Source organism: Coregonus clupeaformis, unplaced genomic scaffold, assembly GCF_020615455.1.
Source record: "Coregonus clupeaformis isolate EN_2021a unplaced genomic scaffold, ASM2061545v1 scaf0095, whole genome shotgun sequence".
Classification (NCBI taxonomy): Eukaryota; Metazoa; Chordata; class Actinopteri; order Salmoniformes; family Salmonidae; genus Coregonus; species Coregonus clupeaformis.
In genome coordinates this window covers 633,027-658,864 of record NW_025533550.1, presented here as the reverse complement: position 1 = coordinate 658,864, position 25,838 = coordinate 633,027, and the positions used below count along the sequence as shown (strand labels likewise).

Below are 25,838 nucleotides of genomic sequence, written 5' to 3'. Positions count from 1 at the left end.
ATAATACTTTTTGTGGTAACGAGTAATATAATGGAGTTACTGTTCAAATTTGAGTAATAATATTACAGTTACTTCTGTTATCATTCCCTTCCTATTACAGTTATTGATCCAAATACATGTGATTATTATTCCCTCTGTTGGCGCAATATAAAATAAAACGTCCCCGATTCTAATTGTTTTCGTCCTCTCACCAAGTTCCTGTTTATGCATGCACACTCTACTACTAACTGCTTAAGGGAGATGGAAAAACGGCAGACGCTTCTAAAACATTTACTTTCCCAGCGTGGAAGTACTCCCATTACTTTGGTTTGGAAGGACAAAGTGACAAGAATAACACTGTAAAAATGTACACTGCGCCCAGGTGAGAAACACCTCTCCACTGCTGCTGAAGATGACTGTGGGCCTACCTCATCCAAACATCCAAGGTTTGATTCCAATCGTTCAGGAGGACAGGCTGTAACCCAGGGAGAGCTGAGCAAGCTTGTAGTAGAGGAAATGCTGCCCTTATCCATGGTAGATTTTGTGTCTGTCAATATTCGGCTAATTGTGTTGGTGCATAGGCCTATGTAGCGTGACATTGTTTACATTGAGTGAGGTTGCGCAACCATCTGTGGTGTAACGCAAAAGTAAAGAGTAGTGTAACTAATTACTTTTCCCAGGGAGTAATAAGTAAATTAACTAATTAATGCTGAAAGAATAGGTCATCTATTACTTTTTTTAAATAACGACCGCAACACTGCACATAACTAAATACTATTTTGGAGTACACTTAAAAAGGAGAATGGACGGACAGAGAGAGCGGTATATGGACTAGGCTTGGGCGGTATACCATATATACCGTATACTGGGGTATTTGGAAAAAGCCAAGGGATGATTTTCCAATACCTTCAAAACTATTTATTTGAAGTTTTTCAATAAATGTGAATATTTGTAGCTACTTTTTAAGTTAATACCTGCAGTCAACTTGTGCAATACGTTAGGAGATAAAGCAGATTGCGTTCTTCATTTCACCGGTCAAATTATTTTACATTCTGAAGTTTACCGTAGTTCCCCAGAACAGTTGAGCCAGTCAAATGTTTGTCTGTAAATAGCACAACGGGAGAAAGCGGAGTCCATAGCGTTCTATATCTAATCGCCGAGTCTCTGTTTTGCAGCACACATGAAGTAATGAAGTTACACTTACACAATTCACTACTAAATGTTTGCCATCGAATATCTTATAAACGTCTTTCTGCTGTGTTTGAGAAGAGAACTTTTGAGAACGTTTGAGAACTTTGTTCATTTGCATAATTTATCTCGTTCACCTTGGCTTGTACATGTCCACACTCACCGAAAATGACATTCGGTAGCTACTAGCTATGATTGTATAACATTATGAGTTGGATTTGCCTGTCTTTGCAATTCGTTTGTTCGTTTTCGCTCGTTAGCATTTAGCGAACAGCATCTATGTTTTCGCTATTACTTATGCTTATTTGGTTAGCATTCTAGTAATAGACACCCAACAGGCTTTTTTGCATTTTTAGCGCCCCTTGTGTGCTATGCCGGTAATCCCATAAATCCTGGGATGGCAGAAGAACGGTATGAAAATCTGGATACCGCCCAAGCCTAATATGGACAGCTGTGGAGGGTCAAACAAACACAGGTTGATAAGGTGAGAGAGACAAACAAGGATAGACAGACCGACTGGCATGAAGATAGAGAAAGAGTGGAGAAAGAGATGGAGGAAAAGGAAAAGGAGGGGAAGACAGCCGTATCATCATCCCTCTTCACTCTCTCCGACTCTCTCTCCGCCTCTTCCCCCGTATATCTCTTTCTCACTCACACCCACATGCTTACGCCCTCATTCACACAACAGAGGAGTGCATAACAGTTGAGAACATGCAGAAGAGCTCACAATAAAGCATGGCTCTAAAACCAAGAAAACCAAGAGCCAAAGCGATGGCAGAGCATGAGGTGTTTTTCTTCCAAGATCTTCCAAGTCATGCTGACAAAGAGAAACATTGAGGCATCGCAGCGAAACTCATTCCCATCAAACCAGGTATTACTCTTAGAAATAGGGGATGCAAGTGAGGGTATGAGGTGTGGGTGAGCATTAGTGTGGGTTGCCTTTATTTAATAACTGATATATAGACCCAAAATCAATAGTGAATCTAAAAACAGCAGATCAAACACTTCACCACCACACTCCCTTATGGCAGCCTCATTCCAATATCTGCACCTGCCAACACCTAATGCATGCAGCAATGTCAACATACAGCAACGTAATCAAACTACTTCAATACTGTGCACTGACTCACAATCAAGCACACAGGCATCTGAATGTAGGGGAAAGAAAAGGCGGCCATCTTTTATGACATCACCTGACCGGTCTTCTGAAACACGATTGGTAGCCCATGCAAGAGAATCTCTCACAAACACAAGCAAGCATGGTTGTTTGTCAGAAGAAAATAAGGAAGAGAGGGAGAATGTCCTGTCTAAAATAGTGAACACCAATAAACCCCGGCTTCTGATCGTGGAAGTGATGGTGGTGATTGATAAGAAGAAGGGGTGCAGCAGAGAAAACAAGATATGCCCTCTCGCATGCCGTGTCATAAGCAGCGTTCAGAGGCACAGTGTGTGTAAAGGTGTCACATAAAACACTGTTCCCAGATCATTTTGTTGCCAAACCACCCAGCATGCTTTGCAATCCAGGCAGACCCATAAAGCTGAAGATCAAAACGTGCAAATGGACAGTGCACGAAACAGGAAGTGATGTAAAACCAAGACATAGTGCGCATTGATCTTTCTGCGAGGCACCACAGCACCATGCTAGAAGGGGGTTATTATAACACAAACAGAATTCCCGAAACCACTTGAGACAGTTCAACTGGAGATGGAAGAGCATACTAAGCCAACCAGACTTAATTTCACTGCTGAACATGGGACAAAGACGAAAAACCAAATGGCCACCGTTCTTGGAGGGTAAATTACCTCAACCTTGCGTCCTTCCACCAGAGTTCCGTGGAGAGCGGCTCTGGCCTTCTCTGCATCCGCGCTCGTCTCAAACGTCACAAAGCCAAAACCCTAGAGAGGGAATGGGGTTGGGGATGGAGAGAAAATGAGAGGGTTGGAATATAAGAGAGGGGGATAAGGGAGATGAAGAAATATGTGTAAGCTATGTCAATTCTGTGCAGAGTATTATGTAATGTAAGTTAAAATGAACAGGTTTGGTATTTTGATGTGTACTACCTTCGATCCTCTCTCGTTGAATATGATCTCTACGTCAAGGATCTTTCCAAATTGCTGTAGAAAAGAAAGGGGGGGAGCATCAATAAGCATGGCACTGCAAAGCACTGCATTGAAAATGAAATACAACAATTGAACACAAGGCGTCAGTATTGTACTGGACATATAAACTAGCATAAATCATGTTGTACATTTTAATGCTATTCCTTAGTGCCTCTCTCAATTATCTGCTCGTTTTCCTGCTCCATGTTAAGGAAGCTTAACTAAAACCCTCATTTAAAAGTCCCAAAATGGATGTATCAATCACAGATTACTTCACTAGAATGTCAGGGTTGTGGATGGGAAAAAGGACAATATTCCTGGTCTCGTACCCCAAACATCTGCCGGAGGTCGGGGTCTCTGAAGCGGAAGGGAATGTTGGAAACGTGGAGGCGTTTGGGGGTCCCCTTCTCTGAGTCGTCACCCACAGACCCCCCGCTGCCACCTCCTCCTGTACCCACCAACTGGGTATCAATCTGTGACGACACATCTGACTGCTGAGAGAAAGAAAGAGTGAAAGAGGCAGAGAGAGAGGGGCAGAATGAGAGGCAGAGAAAGTAGGGCGTTTAATAGACACTTACTCCCTCATTCACTGCGTGAAACAAACTCTTGTAAAGTTTGTGCAAATAAAAAACCCAACAAATGAGTGGCTAAAACAACCAGACAACTCACGTGGGTCGTTAAGCTGTTTGGGACGCTTGTCGGGGTGTTAAGGCCTGCCTGTCCGGCCTCCACCGACCCCTGGATGGCCCCTGCGGCGTACAGACTGGCCCCGTACTCCAGGGCCAAGCCGTTCTGGGGGGGCGGAGGGGGAGGAGGGGGGAAGGCGGAGAAGGATGGGGGGACTAGACCCTCCTGACCACCAGCTGCATCCTGAGAGCCCAGAGAGAGCGAGCGAGAAGGAAGAGAGAGCGAGAGGGAGAGAGGTGAGTGGTCTTAAGTAACTGGCTGGCTATACTCCACCGTATTCCTTTACCGACAGAGAGCCTGAGAGAAAACATCACTAGGGGTAAGACCACTTTCCCAAGAGGTTCAGTTTAAAAGTCTTACAGGCACGGATATTATATTTCCATCCCCCCGGTGTGTGTGTGTGTGTGTGTGTGTGCGCGTGTACTGTTGTCCATTAAATATTCACTACAGGCCCATCTATTATTGAGGGGGTCAGCAGCATCCACACAGAAAAGCAGCACAATGGATGGCGACGCCCACACACAGATAGACACACCTAACACTAACTCTGACATGCAAACGCCCACACGCCTAAAAATTCACAAAGGCTGACTGTTGGATAACGGCTGTGCTATAATCTAATGCCCACAACTACCCAAAATACTCTCATAAACACACACACACACACTACAGTGCATTCCTAGCTTACTGGCAGAGGGGCATCGCTACCCTAAATGGAAATGGTGAGAGTGCTGAAAGAGATGACAGAGACAAGAGGGGGAGTGGAAAGGGGGATGGGATATGGACAGGGAGAGGACAGGAGTGGTGAAGACTGACAGAAAAGTCCAGCTACGGATCCACGATCCATTAAATAACAGATTCAACGTGTTTCATTAATTTACTATATCAGATTGCTATTGACGGGTTTGGTTGTTTAGCAACAAAACCGATTCGCACTCAAATATGGGGTTGGCTTAGATTTTTGACAACATGTAACTATACAGTGGGGGAAAAAAGTATTTAGTCAGCCACCAATTGTGCAAGTTCTCCCACTTAAAAAGATGAGAGAGGCCTGTAATTTTCATCATAGGTACACGTCAACTATGACAGACAAAATGAGAAAAAAGAGTCCAGAAAATCACATTGTATGATTTTTAATGAATTTATTTGCAAATTATGGTGGAAAATAAGTATTTGGTCAATAACAAAAGTTTCTCAATACTTTGTTATATACCCTTTGTTGGCAATGACACAGGTCAAACGTTTTCTGTAAGTCTTCACAAGGTTTTCACACACTGTTGCTGGTATTTTGGCCCATTCCTCCATGCAAATCTCCTCTAGAGCAGTGATGTTTTGGGGCTGTCGCTGGGCAACACGGACTTTCAACTCCCTCCAAAGATTTTCTATGGGGTTGAGATCTGGAGACTGGCTAGGCCACTCCAGGACCTTAAAATGCTTCTTACGAAGCCACTCCTTCGTTGCCTGGGCGGTGTGTTTGGGATCATTGTCATGCTGAAAGACCCAGCCACATTTCATCTTCAATGCCCTTGCTGATGGAAGGAGGTTTTCACTCAAAATCTCACGATACATGGCCCCATTCATTCTTTCCTTTACATAGATCAGTCGTCCTGGTCCCTTTGCAGAAAAACAGCCCCAAAGCATGATGTTTCCACCCCCATGCTTCACAGTAGGTATGGTGTTCTTTGGATGCAACTCAGCATTCTTTGTCCTCCAAACACGACGAGTTGAGTTTTTACCAAAAAGTTCTTATTTGGTTTCATCTGACCATATGACATTCTCCCAATCCTCTTCTGGATCATCCAAATGCACTCTAGCAAACTTCAGACGGGCCTGGACATGTACTGGCTTAAGTAGGGGCACACGTCTGGCACTGCAGGATTTTAGTCCCTGGCGGCGTAGTGTGTTACTGATGGTAGGCTTTGTTACTTTGGTCCCAGCTCTCTGCAGGTCATTCACTACGTCCCCCCGTGTGGTTCTGGCACCGTTCTTGTGATCATTTTGACCCCACGGGGTGAGATCTTGCGTGGAGCCCCAGATCGAGGGAGATTATCAGTGGTCTTGTATGTCTTCCATTTCCTAATAATTGCTCCCACAGTAGATTTCTTCAAACCAAGCTGCTTACCTATTGCAGATTCAGTCTTCCCAGCCTGGTGCAGGTCTACAATTTTGTTTCTGGTGTCCTTTGACAGCTCTTTGGTCTTGGCCATAGTGGAGTTTGGAGTGTGACTGTTTGAGGTTGTGGACAGGTGTCTTTTATACTGATAACAAGTTCAAACAGGTGCCATTAATACAGGTAACGAGTGGAGGACAGAGGAGCCTCTTAAAGAAGTTACAGGTCTGTGAGAGCCAGAAATCTTGCTTGTTTGTAGGTGACCAAATACTTATTTTCCACCATAATTTGCAAATAAATTCATTAAAAATCCTACAATGTAATTTTCTGGAATTTTTTTTCTCAATTTGTCTGTCATAGTTGACGTGTACCTATGATGAAAATTACAGGCCTATCTCATCTTTTTAAGTGGGAGAACTTGCACAATTGGTGGCCAAATCTTTATTGAAAACAAATACATTTGCACAATGATTACTTTTCTCTGAAATACATTGTTACAGTTGTTGGTTAGCTAGCTAGCAAATGTTTGCCATATTAGCATTGACATGAAATCAGTCAAAACAAGACATGATCTCACAGCCGTGGTCCCGTGTGGCTCAGTTGGTAGAGCATAGCGTTTGCAACGCCAGGGTTGTGGGTTTGATTCCCATGGGGGACCAGTACGAAAATGTATGCACTCACTACTGTAAGTCGCTCTCGATAAGAGCGTCTGCTAAATGACTAAAATGTAAAATCAATAACAAGAAAACTAGCGGAATGTCAGCTTCTTGTCATTGCTGCTAGCTAGCTGACAATGTTTTGTGGCATTGTCTATAGATAATAACAAGCATCAGTTCATATAGCAATAATGGTGTGATATCTAAAACGTGTGTGTGTGATGGGGTGAAGCGTTTCCCTGCTGTGTGGTACAATACATCCTGAGTCCCTGAGGGAGTGTTAGGATGGAGTGTGCGTGTGTGTGTGTGTGTGAGTGAGTGAGTGAGTGAGAGACTGGGTGAAGCGTTTTCCTGCTGTGTGGTACAATATATTCCGAGTCCCTGAGGGAGTGTTAGGACGGAGTGTGTGTGTGTGTGTGTGTGCCATCTGTCTCAGCTCCTGACCTTTCTCTGCCTTGCACCTGTGACAAGCCGGGGACGCTGGGCAAACCTGGGTCATTTTGATTCTTACAAAACAGAAATATATATATTTTTTAAAGAGGGCAACCCCCAAGCCCCTATCCCAAACAGCATGTCCTTTCCCACTGTACATGTTTCTAACAGTGGACTGTTCTATTTAGACTAGGAAAAAGCCTTGAAGCTGAACTATTGGCAAATAATATCCCTGTGCTTTCTTTTCCAATTCTGCCAAATCATAATACAGAATAGAGCCACCTCTTCTATTTTAGCTGAACGACTGCATGACCTTTCAAAGACAATATTCATGTTCCATTTTCCACACAGGCCATCCACAGCCCTGATACTGTACACCGTGGGTATGCCCCAAATGGAGCCCTGTTCCCTGTATAGTGCACTTCTTTTGACCAGAGCCCTATGAGCCCTGATCAAAAGTAGTGTACTATATAGGGAATAGGGTGGCATTTGGGGCAAGGGCCATGTCAAGAGGACAAGCGTCAACTGAAATGGTCTCCTGGTCTGTCAGTAATGCCTTGTTATGTGATTTAGACTGAAATGGTCTCCTGGTCTGTCAGGAACGCCTTGTTATGTGATTTAGACTGAAAGTTGCTTTGTCATTCTCTCTGGATAAGTGCATCTGCTGAATACATACATAGATTGCGTAACGGAGAGAGGGATGGCTGAGAGAGGGATGGATGGAGAAAGAGGGATGGAGAGAGGGAGAGATAGTCACTGATGTGGGGTGTCCTGTAGACAGATATGTGTCACGCATCTTGTCAACTCACACTTGTAAATGCGCGCGTGTCCCTGGTTGTGTAAGGTTATGCCGTCAGTTCAGCAGAGCCTGTGATTCAGAGACAGTAGCTGCAGCTGACTTACTTTCGGGTCAGTTAGCACCGGCTAGCTAGTGAGTTTGAGGAGAGTGGCATGTTATAAAATGCACTCCTCTGCCCTGTCTGACTGCAGCAGTGTCACTGTGTGTGTGCGTGTGTGTGTGTGTGTGTGTGTCCGTCCGTGTGTAGATAACCGAGGCTAAGCAGGCCAGATCTAGGCTGTGTGACATGAATAATGACTTTTCAGGGATCTCTTCGTCTAATGGGTGTATGGCATTAGTCTACAGCCTAATTCTAAAGAACTGGAGTGTATTAAGTATGGGGGTCAGTGGTATTCAATGGATACTACTGAACTGTAGATGATGCAGGAATTGAAAGGTGCAGTACTGTTGTCAGTACATTATACACAGAACTTAACAGTATACAATTCAAATCATTCTTGGCACGTTTACCAGCTATCGTTTTTCACATTTCTAGCTATACATTTCTAACATAAAATTATTATAAAGATGACCTGCAGAAGCAGAAGTACCCCCCCCTTCCTTGTTAAATAATTCCATCCTCCTAAGCCGCCCCCTCTCCCCATCACTCTCCTCCCTCCCACTCTCTCGCTCTTTCTTTCCCTCTCTCCTCCTGCTGCTGTTCTCCCTGTCCTCCCCCTCAACTCCACCCTTTTTTTTTTTACGCTTCATAAAATCCAGACGGGACCGTACATCCATCCTGCCCCCCCAATCAACCTCGCTGCCAGGCATCCTCATAGCAACAGAACATTAGCTCGCCCGTAAACTCCTCCCACTCCACATCTCCTTATAGGGTAACATGTCTGCTTGTCATGAAGTCCCTCCCACTCCACCCCCACATCCATTTCCTTGTAGGGTCTTATGCATGCTCCAGATTATCACACGCACACCACTTTCTCTGTCATCTCTCCTGTATTGTGTCTATTATTACTGGTCCGTTAGGCTCCAGTGCAACTCTTTATGAAAGGTACACATTCAAGACAGACATGCTTGACAATATTTGTCATCAATATTGCTTTCCTGTACCGCTTGTCAACCATGCAACTACGCACGCAGACCCAGACAAACACACACACACACACATACACAGGTGAACACACACAGGAGTATATTGACACTACATATGACGTTCCGCCTCTTCTAATGCATTGTCATTGACCATGGAACTAGTTCATCTTGTTCAGAAGACAGGAAGTGCTCAACACCAAATCGAAATGGCTTTCCCATGTCCAACGTGTTCATATGTGTACATAAACTAGTGCCTAGATGACAGTTGTCCTGTCAATCACACTGTGCACTGAGCGGTTGGAGCAAGGCTTGTTGATTTCACATTCTGCCCTCCTTTGGAAAGTGTATCATTCGTTTTCAATAGTAAATCACTTTAGTGCTGCCATAGTGGATACAAATGGACATTCAAATGGACCTCAGCAAAGATGACTTCCACAATCCCAATAGTAAAAGCTTTTGCACTATTAACCGGATCCATTAAATAATCCATTATTATTACATTTGAAGCATGGCTCAAGACATTGTGTATGCTTCATGCCATGTGGGCCTGTGCAAAGTTGTTACACTTCCTAGTGACACTTCACGCCTACCTAGATCAATGAATGATTGTCATAGCAACAACACTAATAGACCATTTTGAAGGGGGCAGAATCATAAATCACTGGTACTGTAAGCCTGTGCAGAATGTCAAGAGCTTTTGACCTCCATAGTTTATGTAAGTGTGTGTGTGTGTCTCTGGTGAACCAGGTAGGCGTCTCTCCCATGCCTTAGGGCACACGCTTGGGTGGGGCTCTGCAAATATTTCTCTATTTCTCCAACCCTCTCTTTTTCTCTCAGTGCTAGGCTATCCCTATTAGCACAAAGAGCTCTGTAGTAAAAGCACGTAATAAACAGAAACTATAATTTACTGTGCCAGTGCTTCTCCACAAAAAATCCCCCTTTCAAGTGAATTGCAACTTTGGATCCACAGAACTGCAAAGTCAGCGATTCAGCGTTCTATTGCGTCACACAACAAACTAGCTTTATCCAGTGAACTATCCATCTCACTGTCTCGATTATATGGCTACACCCATCTACCTCACTTATACATATCTCTCTCTATCAGTCCATCTGTGTATAATCTATCCTTTTGGAACAACTATGACTCCTATGGGCCTTCCTGCAAAGACAAGGGTGGGCTGTCTGTCACCTTTAAAATCAATTTACATTCTCCTGTTCTCCCTCTCTCCGTCCCATCCCCCTCTTTCTGGGGCTCTTAAAGGAAAACATTGCGATAACAGCTGCTAGGGCCCCAGGGAGAGGCAGAGGGAAAAGAGGTCAAACAGTAAAGGGAGCAGGATTCCAAGGTACTGCTGAAAGAGAAGTGTACAGGCCAACGCATGAATGCAGGCAGAGCAGAGCACTGAGCAGGGTATTCAGTCAGACACTGGTGGAACACACTGATGGGACCACTGAGTCACCCCTCAAATATAATGATATGACGATAGTCTGACACACACACACACGAGAGTCTCGACCTTCAACAAAGTGTGTGTGTGTCTCAGAGAGATAAGAGAGTGAGGGGGTGTTGGTTGAGAAGAAACAGAGAGAGCAAGACAGAGAGACAGACAGAGCGAGAGAGAGAGAGTGAGAGCGAGACAACTGTTCTTGGGGCACCTGTCCCTTTCGCTCAGAGCATAGAGGGATACGTATACAGAGACAGCTGCATAATTTCTTTACCTCTCGCTCCTCCCCCCCATACCCTCTCTCCTCCTCCCCTATTCCTTCTGTACTCCCTCTCCTATACCCAAACATGTCTTGAGGCTTACTCAGATACCGAGAACAGTGTAGGCTAGAGGCCTGTACTTACACGGTCATCCTAAACAAATCCTTATTCTCACACATGTACACATCCCTTTCCCTGTTCTCCAGAATTGTAGGAACAAATATTCCTACACATACATGCTGCATATAAACATATACACTCTATGAAGGATGAATTGAGAAATCAGAATAGAAATGTACCCAGTGAATGTATCTGTTAGCACTAGTGGCCCAGGGCAAGAGAACAGATGCCATAACAATACGGTACAGCAAAGCTCACAGCATATTATAATACACATTCTATCTTTAAAGGCTGCCATCTCTGTCCCTCTCCTAGTGCGGCGCAGTATTCCAGTGTTTATTTCCTATTTACCGACGCTTCCGACTGATGATTGGGTGGAAAGTCATGCATGAAACGACCTCACTAGCACACCGCTCAAGTAAAAGGGGTCAGACACAACGCTTGGCATTTGCACTGAATTAAGAATCGCTGCTAAAGAACAGACAGACCTAATTTATGTAATTGAATTGTTGTTCCTTTAAAAATAGCAACCGAAACAGTAGAATAAGCCATGCAGAGCAGTAGGAAATGGGATTTCAAGATAGGAACTCACCGACAACACGGAAGGATAGTACAGTCCCATCATCGTATTTATGTAAAAACTGGAAATATCCGTTTCTCCTCTCTCGCTCTCCTTTCCTCCTCTCTCTATCTGAGTGCGTGTCCCCTCTCCAGCTCACTCTCCCGTCTATCTGTCGCTCTTCACAGATTCAAAATCTCCCTCCTCTTCCCTCGCTTGCTCCGTATACCATGCCAATCCCCCCTCCCCACCTCCTCCGCTCTCTGTCCCTGTCACTCTCCCTCGTTCCCTTTTTTCCCCTCTCTCGTGCTTTCCTTTCCCTCTACCCCCAGCCTTCTGTTTCGCTGCTGTGCCCTTGCCTGTTCACTGCTCATCCCTCCCTCGCTCACCCAGATAGCCTGACGCTCCCCAGCCACACCTCCTCCTCCCCTCCCTCTACGACGCCTCCTTTCCCTTGCTGTCACACCTGCAAACTTTCCCCTCCCCTACTTCTCTCTCTCCCTGCGTGTCGCAGTATCTCCCTCCCCCTGTTCTCTTTCTCTCCATGTAGGTGAGTTAAACTGGGGCTGCTCGCACCACTGGGAGAGACCACAGAGAGCGAGAGCGAGACTACAGCGTGAGAGAAAGAGAGAACAGAAGCTTGTTTCCCTCCTCCCTCTCCTTTCTCCTCTCTGTTTTTCTCTCACTCTCTTCGTCTCCTGCGTGACACTCTAGGCTCTTCCATCGGAAAGTCTTTGATCGCCTCGTCTCATGCTGTCAGTGACAGTTTAGCACCTCTACCTCAGGGGGCTTTGTGAGTGACTTGTCATCTTGTCTCGTGTTTTTAACCTCTTCAGGCAAACATCCCCTCACGATACCTCCGTGGTCCAAATTGCTTTTTCCTTTATACTGCTTCCTTGAGCAGGAGTCATTTAAGAATGTACACATTTTAGGTATCTTCAGTGAAAGGATACCATGCCATTGTTTTCCCTTAGCTGTCATTCCACACTACACAGAGGTATACAGTAAGTGGACTTGAGGACAGTCTGTATTCTTCCATTTGGCTGCAGAACAACAACCAAGGATACAGACATACAGTGGGGGAAAAAGTATTTAGTCAGCCACCAATTGTGCAAGTTCTCCCACTTAAAAAGATGAGAGAGGCCTGTAATTTATCATCATAGGTACACGTCAACTATGACAGACAAAATGAGAAAAACATTTCCAGAAAATCACATTGTAGGATTTTTAATGAATTTATTTGCAAATTATGGTGGAAAATAAGTATTTGGTCAATAACAAAAGTTTCTCAATACTTTGTTATATACCCTTTGTTGGCAATGACACAGGTCAAACGTTTTCTGTAAGTCTTCACAAGGTTTTCACACACTGTTGCTGGTATTTTGGCCCATTCCTCCATGCAGATCTCCTCTAGAGCAGTGATGTTTTGGGGCTGTCGCTGGGCAACACGGACTTTCAACTCCCCTCCAAAGATTTTCTATGGGGTTGAGATCTGGAGACTGGCTAGGCCACTCCAGGACCTTGAAATGCTTCTTACGAAGCCACTCCTTCGTTGCCGGGCGGTGTGTTTGGGATCATTGTCATGCTGAAAGACCCAGCCACGTTTCATCTTCAATGCCCTTGCTGATGGAAGGAGGTTTTCACTCAAAATCTCACGATACATGGCCCCATTCATTCTTTCCTTTACACGGATCAGTCGTCCTGGTCCCTTTGCAGAAAAAACAGCCCCAAAGCATGATGTTTCTACCCCCATGCTTCACAGTAGGTATGGTGTTCTTTGGATGCAACTCAGCATTCTTTGTCCTCCAAACACGACGAGTTGAGTTTTTACCAAAAAGTTATATTTTGGTTTCATCTGACATTCTCCCAATCCTCTTCTGGATCATCCAAATGCACTCTAGCAAACTTCAGACGGGCCTGGACATGTACTGGCTTAAGCAGGGGGACACGTCTGTCACTGCAGGATTTGAGTCCCTGGCGGCGTAGTGTGTTACTGATGGTAGGCTTTGTTACTTTGGTCCCAGCTCTCTGCAGGTCATTCACTAGGCCCCCCATGTGGTTCTTGTGATCATTTTGACCCCACGGGGTGAGATCTTGCGTGGAGCCCCAGATCGAGGGAGATTATCAGTGGTCTTGTATGTCTTCCATTTCCTAATAATTGCTCCCACAGTTGATTTCTTCATACCAAGCTGCTTACCTATTGCAGATTCAGTCTTCCCAGCCTGGTGCAGGTCTACCATTTTGTTTCTGGTGTCCTTTGACAGCTCTTTGGTCTTGGCCATAGTGGAGTTTGGAGTGTGACTGTTTGAGGTTGTGGACAGGTGTCTTTTATACTGATAACAAGTTCAAACAGGTGCCATTATTATAGGTAACGAGTGGAGGACAGAGGAGCCTCTTAAAGAAGAAGTTACAGGTCTGTGAGAGCCAGAAATCTTGCTTGTTTGTAGGTGACCAAATACTTATTTTCCACCATAATTTGCAAATAAATTCATTAAAAATCCTACAATGTGATTTTCTGGATTTTTTCACTCTCATTTTGTCTGTCATAGTTGACGTGTACCTATGATGAAAATTACAGGCCTCTCTCATCTTTTTAAGTGGGAGAACTTGCACAATTGGTGGCTGACTAAATACTTTTTTCCCCCACTGTATATAGATATATAGACAGTGGAATGGGAATATCCATTCTAGTAATTCTAATTCTATGCATACATTGTCAACCAAGTGAAACGGTCATGATGAATGATGGTCAACGGCATCCGTAGTGAGAGGGAGCGAGGGATAAAGAGAGAGAGGGATGAGGGGATTATGGAAAGAGCATGGAGGATGAATGGAGGATGATCTGAGGATTAACAACACCAACTAAACCGCCTAATAACACAATCAGCCACTAATACACACCCTAGTAAACACACTGGACATACGGTACACACACACACACACACATTTATGAGGTAGGACCCTATGTATTGTTTTTATTGTCATATGGGCTGTGTAAACTGCAGGGCGCACACACACAAACAGTAATGTATCTCAGTTAGTACAGTGTTTCCGCTAGGATTTCTTTCAGCAGCGGTGGCAAATACTTTATATCTGGTTTAAGTTTACATTGAAAACATTTTACCACCCCAAAAATTAGAAACAAAATAATAATAATAATAAAACAAAATAATAATATATATAGTGCCAGTCAAAAGTTTGGACACCTACTCATTCCAGGGTTTTTCTTTATTCTTAATATTTTCTACATTTTAGAATAATAGGGAAGACATCAAAATGATGAAATAACACATATGGAATCATGTAGTAACCAAAAAAGTGTTAAACAAATCAAAATATATTTTATATTTGAGATTCTTCAAAGTAGCCACTCTTTGCCTTGATGTCAGCTTTGCACACTCTTGGCATTCTCTCAATCAGCTTCATGTGGAATGCTTTTCCAACAGTATTGAAGGAGTTCCCACATATGCTGAGTACCTGTTGGCAGCTTTTCCTTCACTCTGCAGTCCAACTCATCCCAAACCATCTCAATTGGGTTGAGGTCGGGTGATTTTGGAGGCCAGGTCATCTGATGCAGCACTCCATCATGCTCCCTCTTGGTAAAATAGGCCTTACACAGCCTGGAGGTGTGTTTTGGGTCATTGTCCTGTCGAAGAACAAATGATAGTCCCACTAAGTGCAAACCAGATGGGATGGCGTATCGCTGCAGAATGCTGTGGTAGTCATGCTGGTTAAGTGTTCCTTGAATTCTAAATAAATCACAGACAGGGTCACCAGCAAAGCACCCCCACGGTTTATGGTGGGAACCACACATGCAGAGATCATCCGTTCACCTACTCTGCGTCTCACAAAGACACGGCGGTTGGAACCAAAAATCTCAAACTTGGACTCATCAGACCAAAGGACAGATTTCCACCGCTCTAAATGTCCATTGCTCGTGTTTCTTTGCCCAAGCAAGTCTCTTCTTCTTATTGGTGTCTTTTAGTAGTGGTTTCTTTGCAGCAAATCGACCATGAAGGCCTGATTCACGCAGTCTCCTCTGAACAGTTGATGTTGAGATGTGTCTGTTACTTGAACTCTGTGAAGCATTTATTTGGGCTGCAATCTGAGGTGCAGTTACTCTAATGAATTTATCCTCTGCAGCAGAGGTAACTCTGGGTCTTCCTTTCCTGTGGCGGTCCTCATGAGAGCCAGTTTCATCATAGCGCTTGATGGTTTTTGCGACAAAGTTCTTGAAATTTTCCGAATTGACTGACCTTCATGTCTTAAAGTAATGATGGACTGTCGTTTCTCTTTGCTTATTTGAGCTGTTCTTGCCATAATATGGACTTGGTCTTTTACCAAATAGAGCTATCTTCTGTATACCCCCCCCTACCTTGTCACAACACAACTGATTGGCTCAAACGCATTAAGAAGGAAAGAAATTCGACAAATTAACTTTTAACAAGGCACACCTGTTAATTGAAATGCATTTCAGGTGACTACCTCATGAAGCTGGTTGAGAGAATGACAAGAGTCGGACGGCAGAGTGAAGGAAAAGAAGCCAAGAAGTGCTCAGCATATGTGGGAACTCCTTCAAGACAGTTGGAAAAGCATTCCAGGTGAAGCCGGTTGAGAGAATGCCAAGAGTGTGCAAAGCTGTCATCAAGGCAAAGGGTGGCTACTTTGAAGAATCTCAAATATAACATATATTTTGATTTGTTTAACACTTTTTTGGTTACTACATGATTCCATATGTGTTATTTCATAGTTTTGATGTCTTCAATATTATTCTACAATGTAGAAAATAGTAAAAATAAAGAAAAACTCTGGAATGAGTAGGTGTGTCCAAACGTATAATAGAAAACACTGTAGTATATACTCAAAACAAACTCCCTTATGTGTTAGAATAGTGAGGGAGAAATTGAAGCTACTGGCAGGATAGCTGTACGTCATCCATGCCGTACGTTTGCGCATATCTTGATATTGAATTGCATCTAAATTCCTAACATATTTTATGGCTATCCAAGGACAAATAGGAAATCAAAATAAATCTAGAGCGCAACCATATACCTACCGGTAATGTAAACCCATATTGACAAAGAGAAAACTAATACAGTGAATGTTATATGAAGCTGTCAGGCTCCCAATCAGAAATTATCTAAATCTACATCACCAACTTGTGGCTTGAAGAGCTTAGAAAAAATGTAAATATGTCGTTGCCCATATATGGAAGAGGACAATGGAGGACATAAGATAATGAAAATGTATCATAAAATATGTGAATGTCTCATATGTATGCAATTATGTTAAGGAGACCGTAGTCTTACCTGACTGTGGGGTGGGTATCCATGGTAACCAAGGGTCAGGGGGTCATTGTTCTGAAATAGAAGAGAGCAGACATTTAAAAACAAGAAAAATGTAGTTTAGTTTGTCCAGCCAAAAACAAAGGTCACCAATTATTATCAATTTTTACATCCATTTTACAAGTTCGACCCTTTTTTGTGTCCGTTTTAAATTCTATAATCTTCACTCCTTTATTCCCTCTCTCTTTCCAGCCAATCATCTCTCTCTCCTCACCAGTATATTCCATGTTCTAGTTAATTGATGCATTAAGGGCCAAACTAATCAAATTAATTCTGCCTGTGCCTCACACACTCCTCTAGCTAGCTCCTCCACTCAATGTCCTGGTGTGTCCTCTTCTCTTCTCACCCCAGTGGAGCTATTGTGTGTTAGTTAGGAGAGATGAGAGGACAGGGAGAGAGAGAAGAGCGAGGGAGGAGGAGGGGGCAAAAGAGAGAGAGAGAGACTCACAGTAGCTCTTAAATCAGAAATAGGTCACAAGTGTCATGGAGTATACTGCCTGCCTCACATCATCTGCCCTGATGCAACCCGCTGTCCGATTCCGCTCATTTATTTGCTCCGTTATAATTGGTGGTGTTGCAAGAGAAAGGGAGACAATGGAAGGAGAGATGTAGGATAGCTACCAAATATTTGGTGAGTATTTGCCTAGTGTCCTCATTAAGATCTCCTCTACCCCAATTGTGCTATCAGTTAATGTTAGGTTACCCGATGTTAATTAAACTGTGACTGACTATTATAAAACACACACTTGTAATGCACTTTATTCACACGCATAACACCATGTACTGGCATTTATGCAATGTGTTCTATTAAAATACGGCATGCGCTTTTTTACAGCAATTACTATACGCCTGGTTTGAGGGGAATAAAATATATTGGCTTGGCTGTGTCTTTTTCTGTATCGCTACATAGAAACCATCTCTCATTTCTGTTTTTCTCCTCCCCCCACCCCATCTCCCTTTCATCTGGAACCAATGGCCCTCGCCTGTGTTGTCCCCGGAGGGAACACTTTGCTCTGCGCGCATCACAGCTTGAGCCCTCACAATAAGTGCTGTAGCCATCTACCTTAAGCCCCAGGCGCTGTTACACAAACACTCCATCATAATACTTTTTATGGAATTCAAAAGTAGAAAGTAAAGAGAAGAGTTGCTCTGCTTGTTCACTGCCGTTTGAGTAAGTGTCCTGGAGAGCCAGAAATGTACTTAGCGAGAACAGACTTTTGAGGCAACAGTAAATTATTAATTGCCTTTTAGAAGCCTGACTAACATGAATAAAGTATAAACATCTATTTGAAATGGTGGGTAAATTCCCTGAACTGTTGTAGTCATGAAGACAGACACGCAAGAATACTAGTCAAATCCAGACACATTTTTTAAGGGGCACCGCAAAATGGGATAATTATGTTGAAAGATGGATGGGGGAAGGGCCGGGGCGAGACAGTAAAAACACATCTGGAATAAATATTTCTGGAATAGCTAAAAAAACAAAAACAGGAGGGCGATCGAGGAGAATGAAGGGATGAAAAGGGGGGAGTGGAAAGCGAGGGAAGAACCCGGGCTAGACGAAGAGAGAGAAATAGAAAAGGGGTTTAAAAAGAACTGTCCAAAGGAGACGAGGACTGTGTCCCAAATAGCACCCTATTCCCTACAAAGTACATATGGCCCTGGTCAGAGTAGTGCACTATATAGGGTGCCATTTGGGATGCAGATGAGGACAAAGACAGTAAGTCATACATAAGCAGAGTCATGCGCTTAATTTCCTTAAGGAGAGGAGAGGGGGAGAGAGTAGAGCTGTCTGATCAGAGCATGTCCACTCAGACAAACACTAATACAAAAATGCATACTCTCTCTCACTCACATTCAGACACGCGCATACACACGTGCACTCTGGATAACGGCGTTGCTATAATCTAATGCACACAACCACCCAAAATACTCTCATAAATACACACACACCAGTTGTGCTATCCCCACACATTACAGTGAATCTACTGGAGTGACTCCATCTAGCATCTGCAGCCTTTTAAGAAACCATCCTAGTATGTAAATGCTACTTCTACTTATGCCTTCTGTCTTTGTCACATGGACAAATGGGCTATTTCTGTTGAGGAGAAGCTGAAGACAAACTGGAGGAGGAAAAAGAGGGAGAGATCAGGAGAAAGTAACAAGATGTCTTTGAAGTCAACAGATGGTGAAATGGGGGAGGAGAGGGGGGACTCCTGGGGGATAGGGAACGGGATAGGGCTTGATGGAGGTGAAAAAGAACCCAAAAACAGAGGTATGGGTTGAGAAGGGCAAGGTGTGTGTGTGTCAACGTGAACAGGAGTTCCGTTACTTCCAATGGTCCAAGTTTCTCACTCACATCACCAGTTCACAGGATTGTGGTAATCCCTTGTACACATGGATCCAGTGCTCTCCCAAAACCACAGGGTGTGTGTGTGTGTGTAGGGGTGATTCTTTAATTTCACAGGCCACCTGGTTATTCACTCATCATGTGATACAGGATCACTTTCTTATGGTGTAGACTCCAAGTAGAAACCACATCAAATTTCATTCCATTTTTCCCAAAGAACTTGAGGGCCAAGAAGGCATGATGCACTCAGGAGGATGTGACTCCATTTCATCCACAGAGCCCTTACATTCTAAGCCTCATAGCCAGCCAGAAGATCCAATAGTATATTATAGCGCTCTATACCCATTTTTTCCCTTGACACAGAAAACCTACACTTTCAGACCTATGCTTTCAGAGGGGCTTTAGCTGGTTTTAGTGGAGGTTGCCTGTATGTGCAGCTCTTGGATCAGTTTGAATGGTTCCTGCTGATGGTTGATGCTAGAACTGGGGCACGAAAATCTGATTCTAGATTTTTTCCAGTTTATCAAGACAATGTCAACCTGCAATACACTGATAACAAATGAACCCCAGCTACACAGAACCCAAAATAAACAACTTGGGGGTTGAGTCAGTGGAGGAGACCGTCATCATCCTCTGAAAGAAATGGGACCAAAACTAAATAAATATTCTCAAACTCACAGCAGGAGAGGAGAACATTTTTCTTGCTGACGTTTCATTCTATTTCGGTCGGGCGGACTGAAATGAAAGTACATTTGAGCGCTGCTGCTCACTACTCCGCAGACCTGGGTTCAAACACTATTCAAAATCATTCCAAATTCCAAAGCATTTAATATGTGCTGGATTGAGCTGGCCTGACTTTAATGGACCAAAAGTATAGCCCCAAATATATAAACCCGGCCCATCTGGCTCTCCGGGCATGACTAGAGCAAACGCTCGAAGCATTTGAAAGACTTCAAATAGTTTTGAACCCAGGTCTGCTGCTCTGTGATCCTCCACCTACATTAATGTTGTAGTCAAGTCATTCATCCTGGCCGCTGTCACCCCAGGCGTGTCCCTATTAGGTTAGGAACACGGGTCGCACGCTGCGTGACATCAGACGCAGGGAGCTCTGCATAAGGAATCAAATTGGATCTGACAACCTCGACATCTCCGAAATCTTGATTTGCGGTTCTTATTCTAATTTCTACCTATGCATTTTGGATCGCAGCCAAAGTGAAATATGAAGGTTTTTAAAGTGCTATGCAGCTCCAGGGTAAGAATATGAAATAGCAGCTTCATAAATTGTATCATTCGGATAAACCCAGTCAGGTTAGAGCTTTTATTGTTATGACTGAACTAAACTCAGCAAAAAAAGAAATGTCCCTTTTTCAGGACCCTGTCTTTCAAAGATAATTCATAAAAATCCAAACAACTTCACAGATCTTCCTTGTAAAGGGTTTAAAACACTGTTTCCCATGCTTCTTCAATGAACCATAAACAATTAATGAACATGCACCTGTGGAACGTCATTAAGACACTAACAGCTTACAGACGGTAGGCAATTAAGGTCTAAAGAGGCCTTTCTACTGACTCTGAAAAACACCAAAAGAAAGATGCCCAGGGTCCCTGCTCATCTGCGTGAACGTGCCTTAGGTTTGCTGCAAGGAGGCATGAGGACTGCAGAGGTGGCCAGGGCAATAAATTACAATGTCCGTACTGTGAGACGCCTAAGACAGTGCTACAGGGAGACAGGACGGACAGCTGATCATCCTCGCAGTGGCAGACCACGTGTAACAACACCTGCACAGGATCGGTACATCCGAACATCACACCTGCAGGACAGGTACAGGATGGCAACAACTGCCCGAGTTACACCAGGAATGCACAATCCCTCCATCAGTGCTCAGACTGTCCGCAATAGGCTGAGAAAGGCTGGACTCAGGGCTTCTAGGCCTGTTGTAAGGCAGGTCCTCACCAGACATCACTGGCAACAACGTCTCCTATGGGCACAAACCCACCATCACTGGACCAGACAGGACTGGCAAAAAGTGCTCTTCACTGATGAGTCGCGGTTTTGTCTCACCAGGGGTGATGGTCGGATTCGCGTTTATCGACGAAGGAATGAGCGTTACACTGAGGCCTGTACTCCGGAGCGGGATCGATTTGGAGGTGGAGGGTCCGTCATGGTCTGGGACGGTGTGTCACAGCATCATCGGACTGAGCTTGTTGTCATTGCAGGCAATCTCAACGCTGTGCGTTACAGGGAAGACCTCCTGCTCCCTCATGTGGTACCCCTCCTGCAGGCTCATCCTGACATGACCCTCCAGCATGACAATGCCACCAGCCATACTGCTCGTTCTGTGCGTGATTTCCTGCAAGACAGGAATGTCAGTGTTCTGCCACGGCCAGCGAAGAGCCCGGATCTCAATCCCATTGAGCACGTCTGGGACCTGTTGGATCGGAGGGTGAGGGCCATTCCCCCCAGAAATGTCTGTGAACTTGCAGGTGCCTTGGTGGAAGAGTGGGGTAACATCTCACAGCAAGAACTGGCAAATCTGGTGCAGGTCATGAGGAGGAGATGGACTGCAGTACTTAATGCAGCTGGTGGCCATACTATATACTGACTGTTACTTTTGACCCCCCCTTTAATGTGTAAAATAGCACAAGCACACTATTTCCAATTAGGGAATAGGTACCAATAGTCAAAAGTAGAGCACTATGTAGGGAATAAGGTCCCATTTGAGACACACACTAACTTCAATAGTGTCTATGACAAAGTGTGCGATGGCTGATGGTCCTCTGTTGCGTGATGGTGGAACAGGATGGCTTATCACCACCACATCCCATTCTACTGGCATTAACCAGAGGTCATGATGTGGTGTGATGAGCAGCGTGCCAAACATTATGTGATAACACTCAGTACAGGTTAAGACAGAATGAGAGAGGGAGAGAAAGAAAGAAAGAGAGCGGGAATGTTGAGAGAGAGAAGTGTGTGAGACGTGTCCAGTTACTTGACTACTTTAAGAGGAATAACGTCACCTATAATACAACACTTTCCATGATTCATCCTACGCATGGGGGAGAGGCCGGGAAGAGGAAAGAAGTTAGATGTGGAGAAATGCAAGCATGCATTTATGAAGTCGTTTCTTGGAAAGCTTAGCGCTGCTCTTGCTTAAGGAAGGAGAGCTTAATATCTCTTAACCTACTTTCAGCTGAAATATTAATGGAGGCATCAGGTCAGGGGAATAAGAACACAGCACTGGTACCTCGTCTTCACTAAGTGGAAAATTATTAACAGTACTCAATCTAATGTAGTAAGAATGAACAGTCTGTATGATAATACTGTGTAAGTCTATTGATTACAATAGACAATAGGAATGTAATGCAATGTCAATAAATGTACATCACCAGCTTTTGTAGCCAAAATATGATACTAAGCTCTAGCGCCTACATTAGGCAGTGTGTGTGTGATTAATCCTCCCCCTGTAGATAGGGATCTCAGGGATCAGTGTGATTCTAATGCCCCCTCCTGAATAAGCGGTGATCCCGTTAGCCTAGCGAACAAAGCCTCTTTACTGCTGGTGATAGGGCAAATCTGCTCCCTACTACCAGGGAGGGGTGGTCTACCGGGGGGATCCAACAGGGAGGGGGGAGAGATCTTTCTCCCTGGTTCTCTGTCTCTCGCTCCTTTCCGGACTGACCAACTCACAGACTATCAATTCCTTTTTAGGAGCTAAGGGGCCATTGATCCATCCATACCTCTCCCTCACACACACACACTTCCATCCATGCTGTCTGTTTTAAGTGAATTAGATGCTATAAGACTGTCGTTCAGCACCCCTGTAGAAGGAGAGTATAGTGGTGAACTGCCTCTAAAGCCATTAGTCTCCCTCACTATTACATGAGGGCAGCAAACTGGCCAATTCACCTCCATTACCGCTATTTACAATGGCAAAGAGATGGGCATTTTACCTTTGGATGGATCGGTTAACTTCCTGCTGCAACTTAATAACGCAACATGATACATTTAGTGCGTCACGTGACATCCTGCCTATGTATTTCTCTAGAGATGTGGAAAATATGGGACAACACTGAAAATTACTGGGTAGCCGGACCAATTTGATTTGGTTTAAATAAATCCGTTGTGATGATACTGGTAGTTCCATCAATTGCATCATTAAGTGGTGCAAATGTCACCGCCAAGTGCAATAGACTACAGCATGTGGGTTTGACTTATGTTACAGTAGGACTAAAGGCCTAAATAAACAGTCAGTGATTGTATCCCAGTAATAAAATGGGACGTCTTTGTTTACTTTGAGTCCCCCCCCACTCCCCTTCATCCCAACCCCCCAAATCACACACGCAAACATTTCACTTCCATTATAAACCTAATTTTATAAACACCAAGACGCCAGACGAAGTACGACTGTTTTAGCATAACAAAAGGTCACTTTTGTTTACATACTTGCTATTTGAAAACATGCCTTTTCTCAGTGATAGAGATAGGCCAAGTACCGCTGCTTTCGAGGGGGCACAATAATGTAACCGCTAGAGCAAGAGCATAGTCAAGTAAAAATGTCGTTGAATAGGCCTACAATTAGAAAGGAGAGCTGAAGCGTTGTATCGTTTTAGGAAAATGTAACAGTTTTGAGTACACGTCAAAAGACATGGCAACATTGTAGCAGCCTCCGTAGTCGTCGATATTAGTAGGCTATATATATATTGCTTGCGGAGTCGGCGGAGAGCTAAAAGCAGAGATAGCCTACACCTATATCTCTCTGGCGACATGCTAATTCATCACACCAGTGAATAGATTAAAATGGTCGGAAGATAACTAACCTAGCGACCTCATTCGAGTGCTAGATTAGATAGCTTGGGTTAGCATGGTGTTTCCCGTGCCATATGTATCGTTTTAATGCTTACAGTAGCGAATATTTAGGCTATTAGCAGCCTAACTAACTTGAAAACAGCAGCTTGAGATCAAAGCCATCTATAACACAGCCCTTTGCTTTGTGTGTTTTGGCTGTAAGGCATGCCAGTGGGCGTATTAATTCGAAAAACTGTCAATTCAACTGCCCACTCCTCTCTCGGTTCCCTCTCACCTGGCCGACCTCTGCGACTCCTCCAGATCCGTCAATCCGCGGACGCTTGCACTCTGCGCCTGCCGATTCCACCAGAGCTGCCGATGTCTGCGCGTCAGATGCCGGGTCTCCTCGCTTCATTCCCCGGACAGCTGCGCCAGGAGCCCCGGTCGAGTTGGGATGCACCCCGGCCATTGTGTCCTGGAGCTCTCGATCCCGGTCCATGGGCCGAGATACAGGCAGCATGATTGATGCTACGTCGGTCGACATTAACATTTAAAAACGCCTGATGTTCCCTGTCTATTGTTAGAATGATCACCTATCCTTTTTTCCTTGGCCTCTGTCGAACTCTTTTCTGTGGTCAAAATTGTTTGTAAGAAACCGATTGCGGTTTAATATAGTCTGCCCCTATATATCCACTGTTATGCAACCCTTGATTTGAAAGATGATCAGATATGTATAATCTGATCAAGAAATTCGATATAAGCACTGATAACTGCTTGTTTCTGTCAAAGGGTATTTTTGTTGCCCTTACTGCAATTGATAAGACGCAGTTTAAAAATATATTTTTAAAAAAGTAGTTAATTTTCACCTATTCATAGCCTTGTGTTTAGGCCTAGCCTACTAACGTTAGTCATGTACAGCAATATTCAGTCTGCAGAAGGCCTAGGCTATTACATCGTTTTATTAACCTCTAATTAACAACTAGACTACTAAAATACAATACAAATACTGTGCCTGGAATAATATGACCATTCACCGCTGACCCCTTATTTGTGCCCGAGACAGAAATATTTTACGAAAAAACATCAACATCCTACCTCAAGCTCAGGACTAAAATCACTAAACATGTCTTCCCTGACTGCTATTGCCTTTTTCAGTCTATTCGCCAGACTTTCGCATGGTGAGAGGGTTATTGAAAGTCAATCCTCGAGAAGAACTCTCCCCATGTTAGTCTTCCGTTCTGTGTTCGGTGAATTCCCAAAACAAAAGACAACGGGGCTGCGGTATTTCCTTTAGTCTTCCCTAGTTTTTTCGTCCTTATCCCGGTGTATTCTCGCGGCGTGTACGTTACAGAAAGGAAATTATTTTCCCTCCCCCTCTCTGGTGCTCTCGTGTAGTTCCCTCCCTCGTTCCCCTTGGTCGTGCGCCCTCATATCTTCCGTTCTCTCCCTTAGAAAACAAACACACACACGCCATAAAAAAACGCAGTGTGCCGCAGTGCTTACAAACATTTCAAATGGGGGGCATGTGAGGGCCATGTTCATTTTCACAGCATTTTGAAGTTGTACCTAGATTTCTTTAACGAGCAGAGTATGAATGACGCATGATTCTCGTGCTCCTCCTTTGGAATAGGCTATAGGCCTACTAACCTGTGCTGTAAATAAAATAAACATTTTGAATAAGGTTACATGATTGCGCTCCTATTATTACACAATAGCCAGGTCAAGGTCTTTGGACCCCTCAAGAACAAATCAAGAGCCTCTGGAGGCATTCTATATCCTGGTTGTTTAGAGCTTGGCTGACACCCAGTGGTCAAAATGTATGGTCTTCATGGGAATTAATGACTATAGGCTGAAATAATGTATGTATAGGCATTAAGGAAAAGGTCTGCTGACTTATCTAAATACTAACCTATAAATCTATTCAAAATCTATTTTA

At 44.0% G+C, this 25,838-nt stretch overlaps 1 protein-coding gene across 6 annotated transcripts in view; it reads right to left on the bottom strand.

Annotated features, from left to right (window-relative positions):
• Nucleotides 1-25,462, bottom strand: part of LOC121556544 (RNA binding protein fox-1 homolog 2-like) — a 35,552-nt gene extending 10,090 nt beyond the window's left edge. Inside the window, exons 1-6 of one of the 6 annotated variants that reach the window (XM_045213283.1) lie at nucleotides 24,198-25,462; nucleotides 16,731-16,781; nucleotides 3,937-4,137; nucleotides 3,597-3,761; nucleotides 3,229-3,282; nucleotides 2,971-3,063 (exon numbers count right to left, since the gene is read on the bottom strand). In XM_045213283.1, coding sequence (XP_045069218.1) covers nucleotides 2,971-3,063; nucleotides 3,229-3,282; nucleotides 3,597-3,761; nucleotides 3,937-4,137; nucleotides 16,731-16,781; nucleotides 24,198-24,452 — 819 coding nt within the window. In that variant the 5' untranslated portion in view covers nucleotides 24,453-25,462. Of the gene's footprint in view, nucleotides 1-2,970; nucleotides 3,064-3,228; nucleotides 3,283-3,596; nucleotides 3,762-3,936; nucleotides 4,138-11,454; nucleotides 11,859-16,730; nucleotides 16,782-24,197 lie in introns of those variants that run through there. The other 5 variants (XM_045213281.1, XM_045213280.1, XM_045213279.1 and 2 more) reach the window with 5 other exon arrangements.
• Nucleotides 25,463-25,838: the final 376 nt, after the last annotated feature.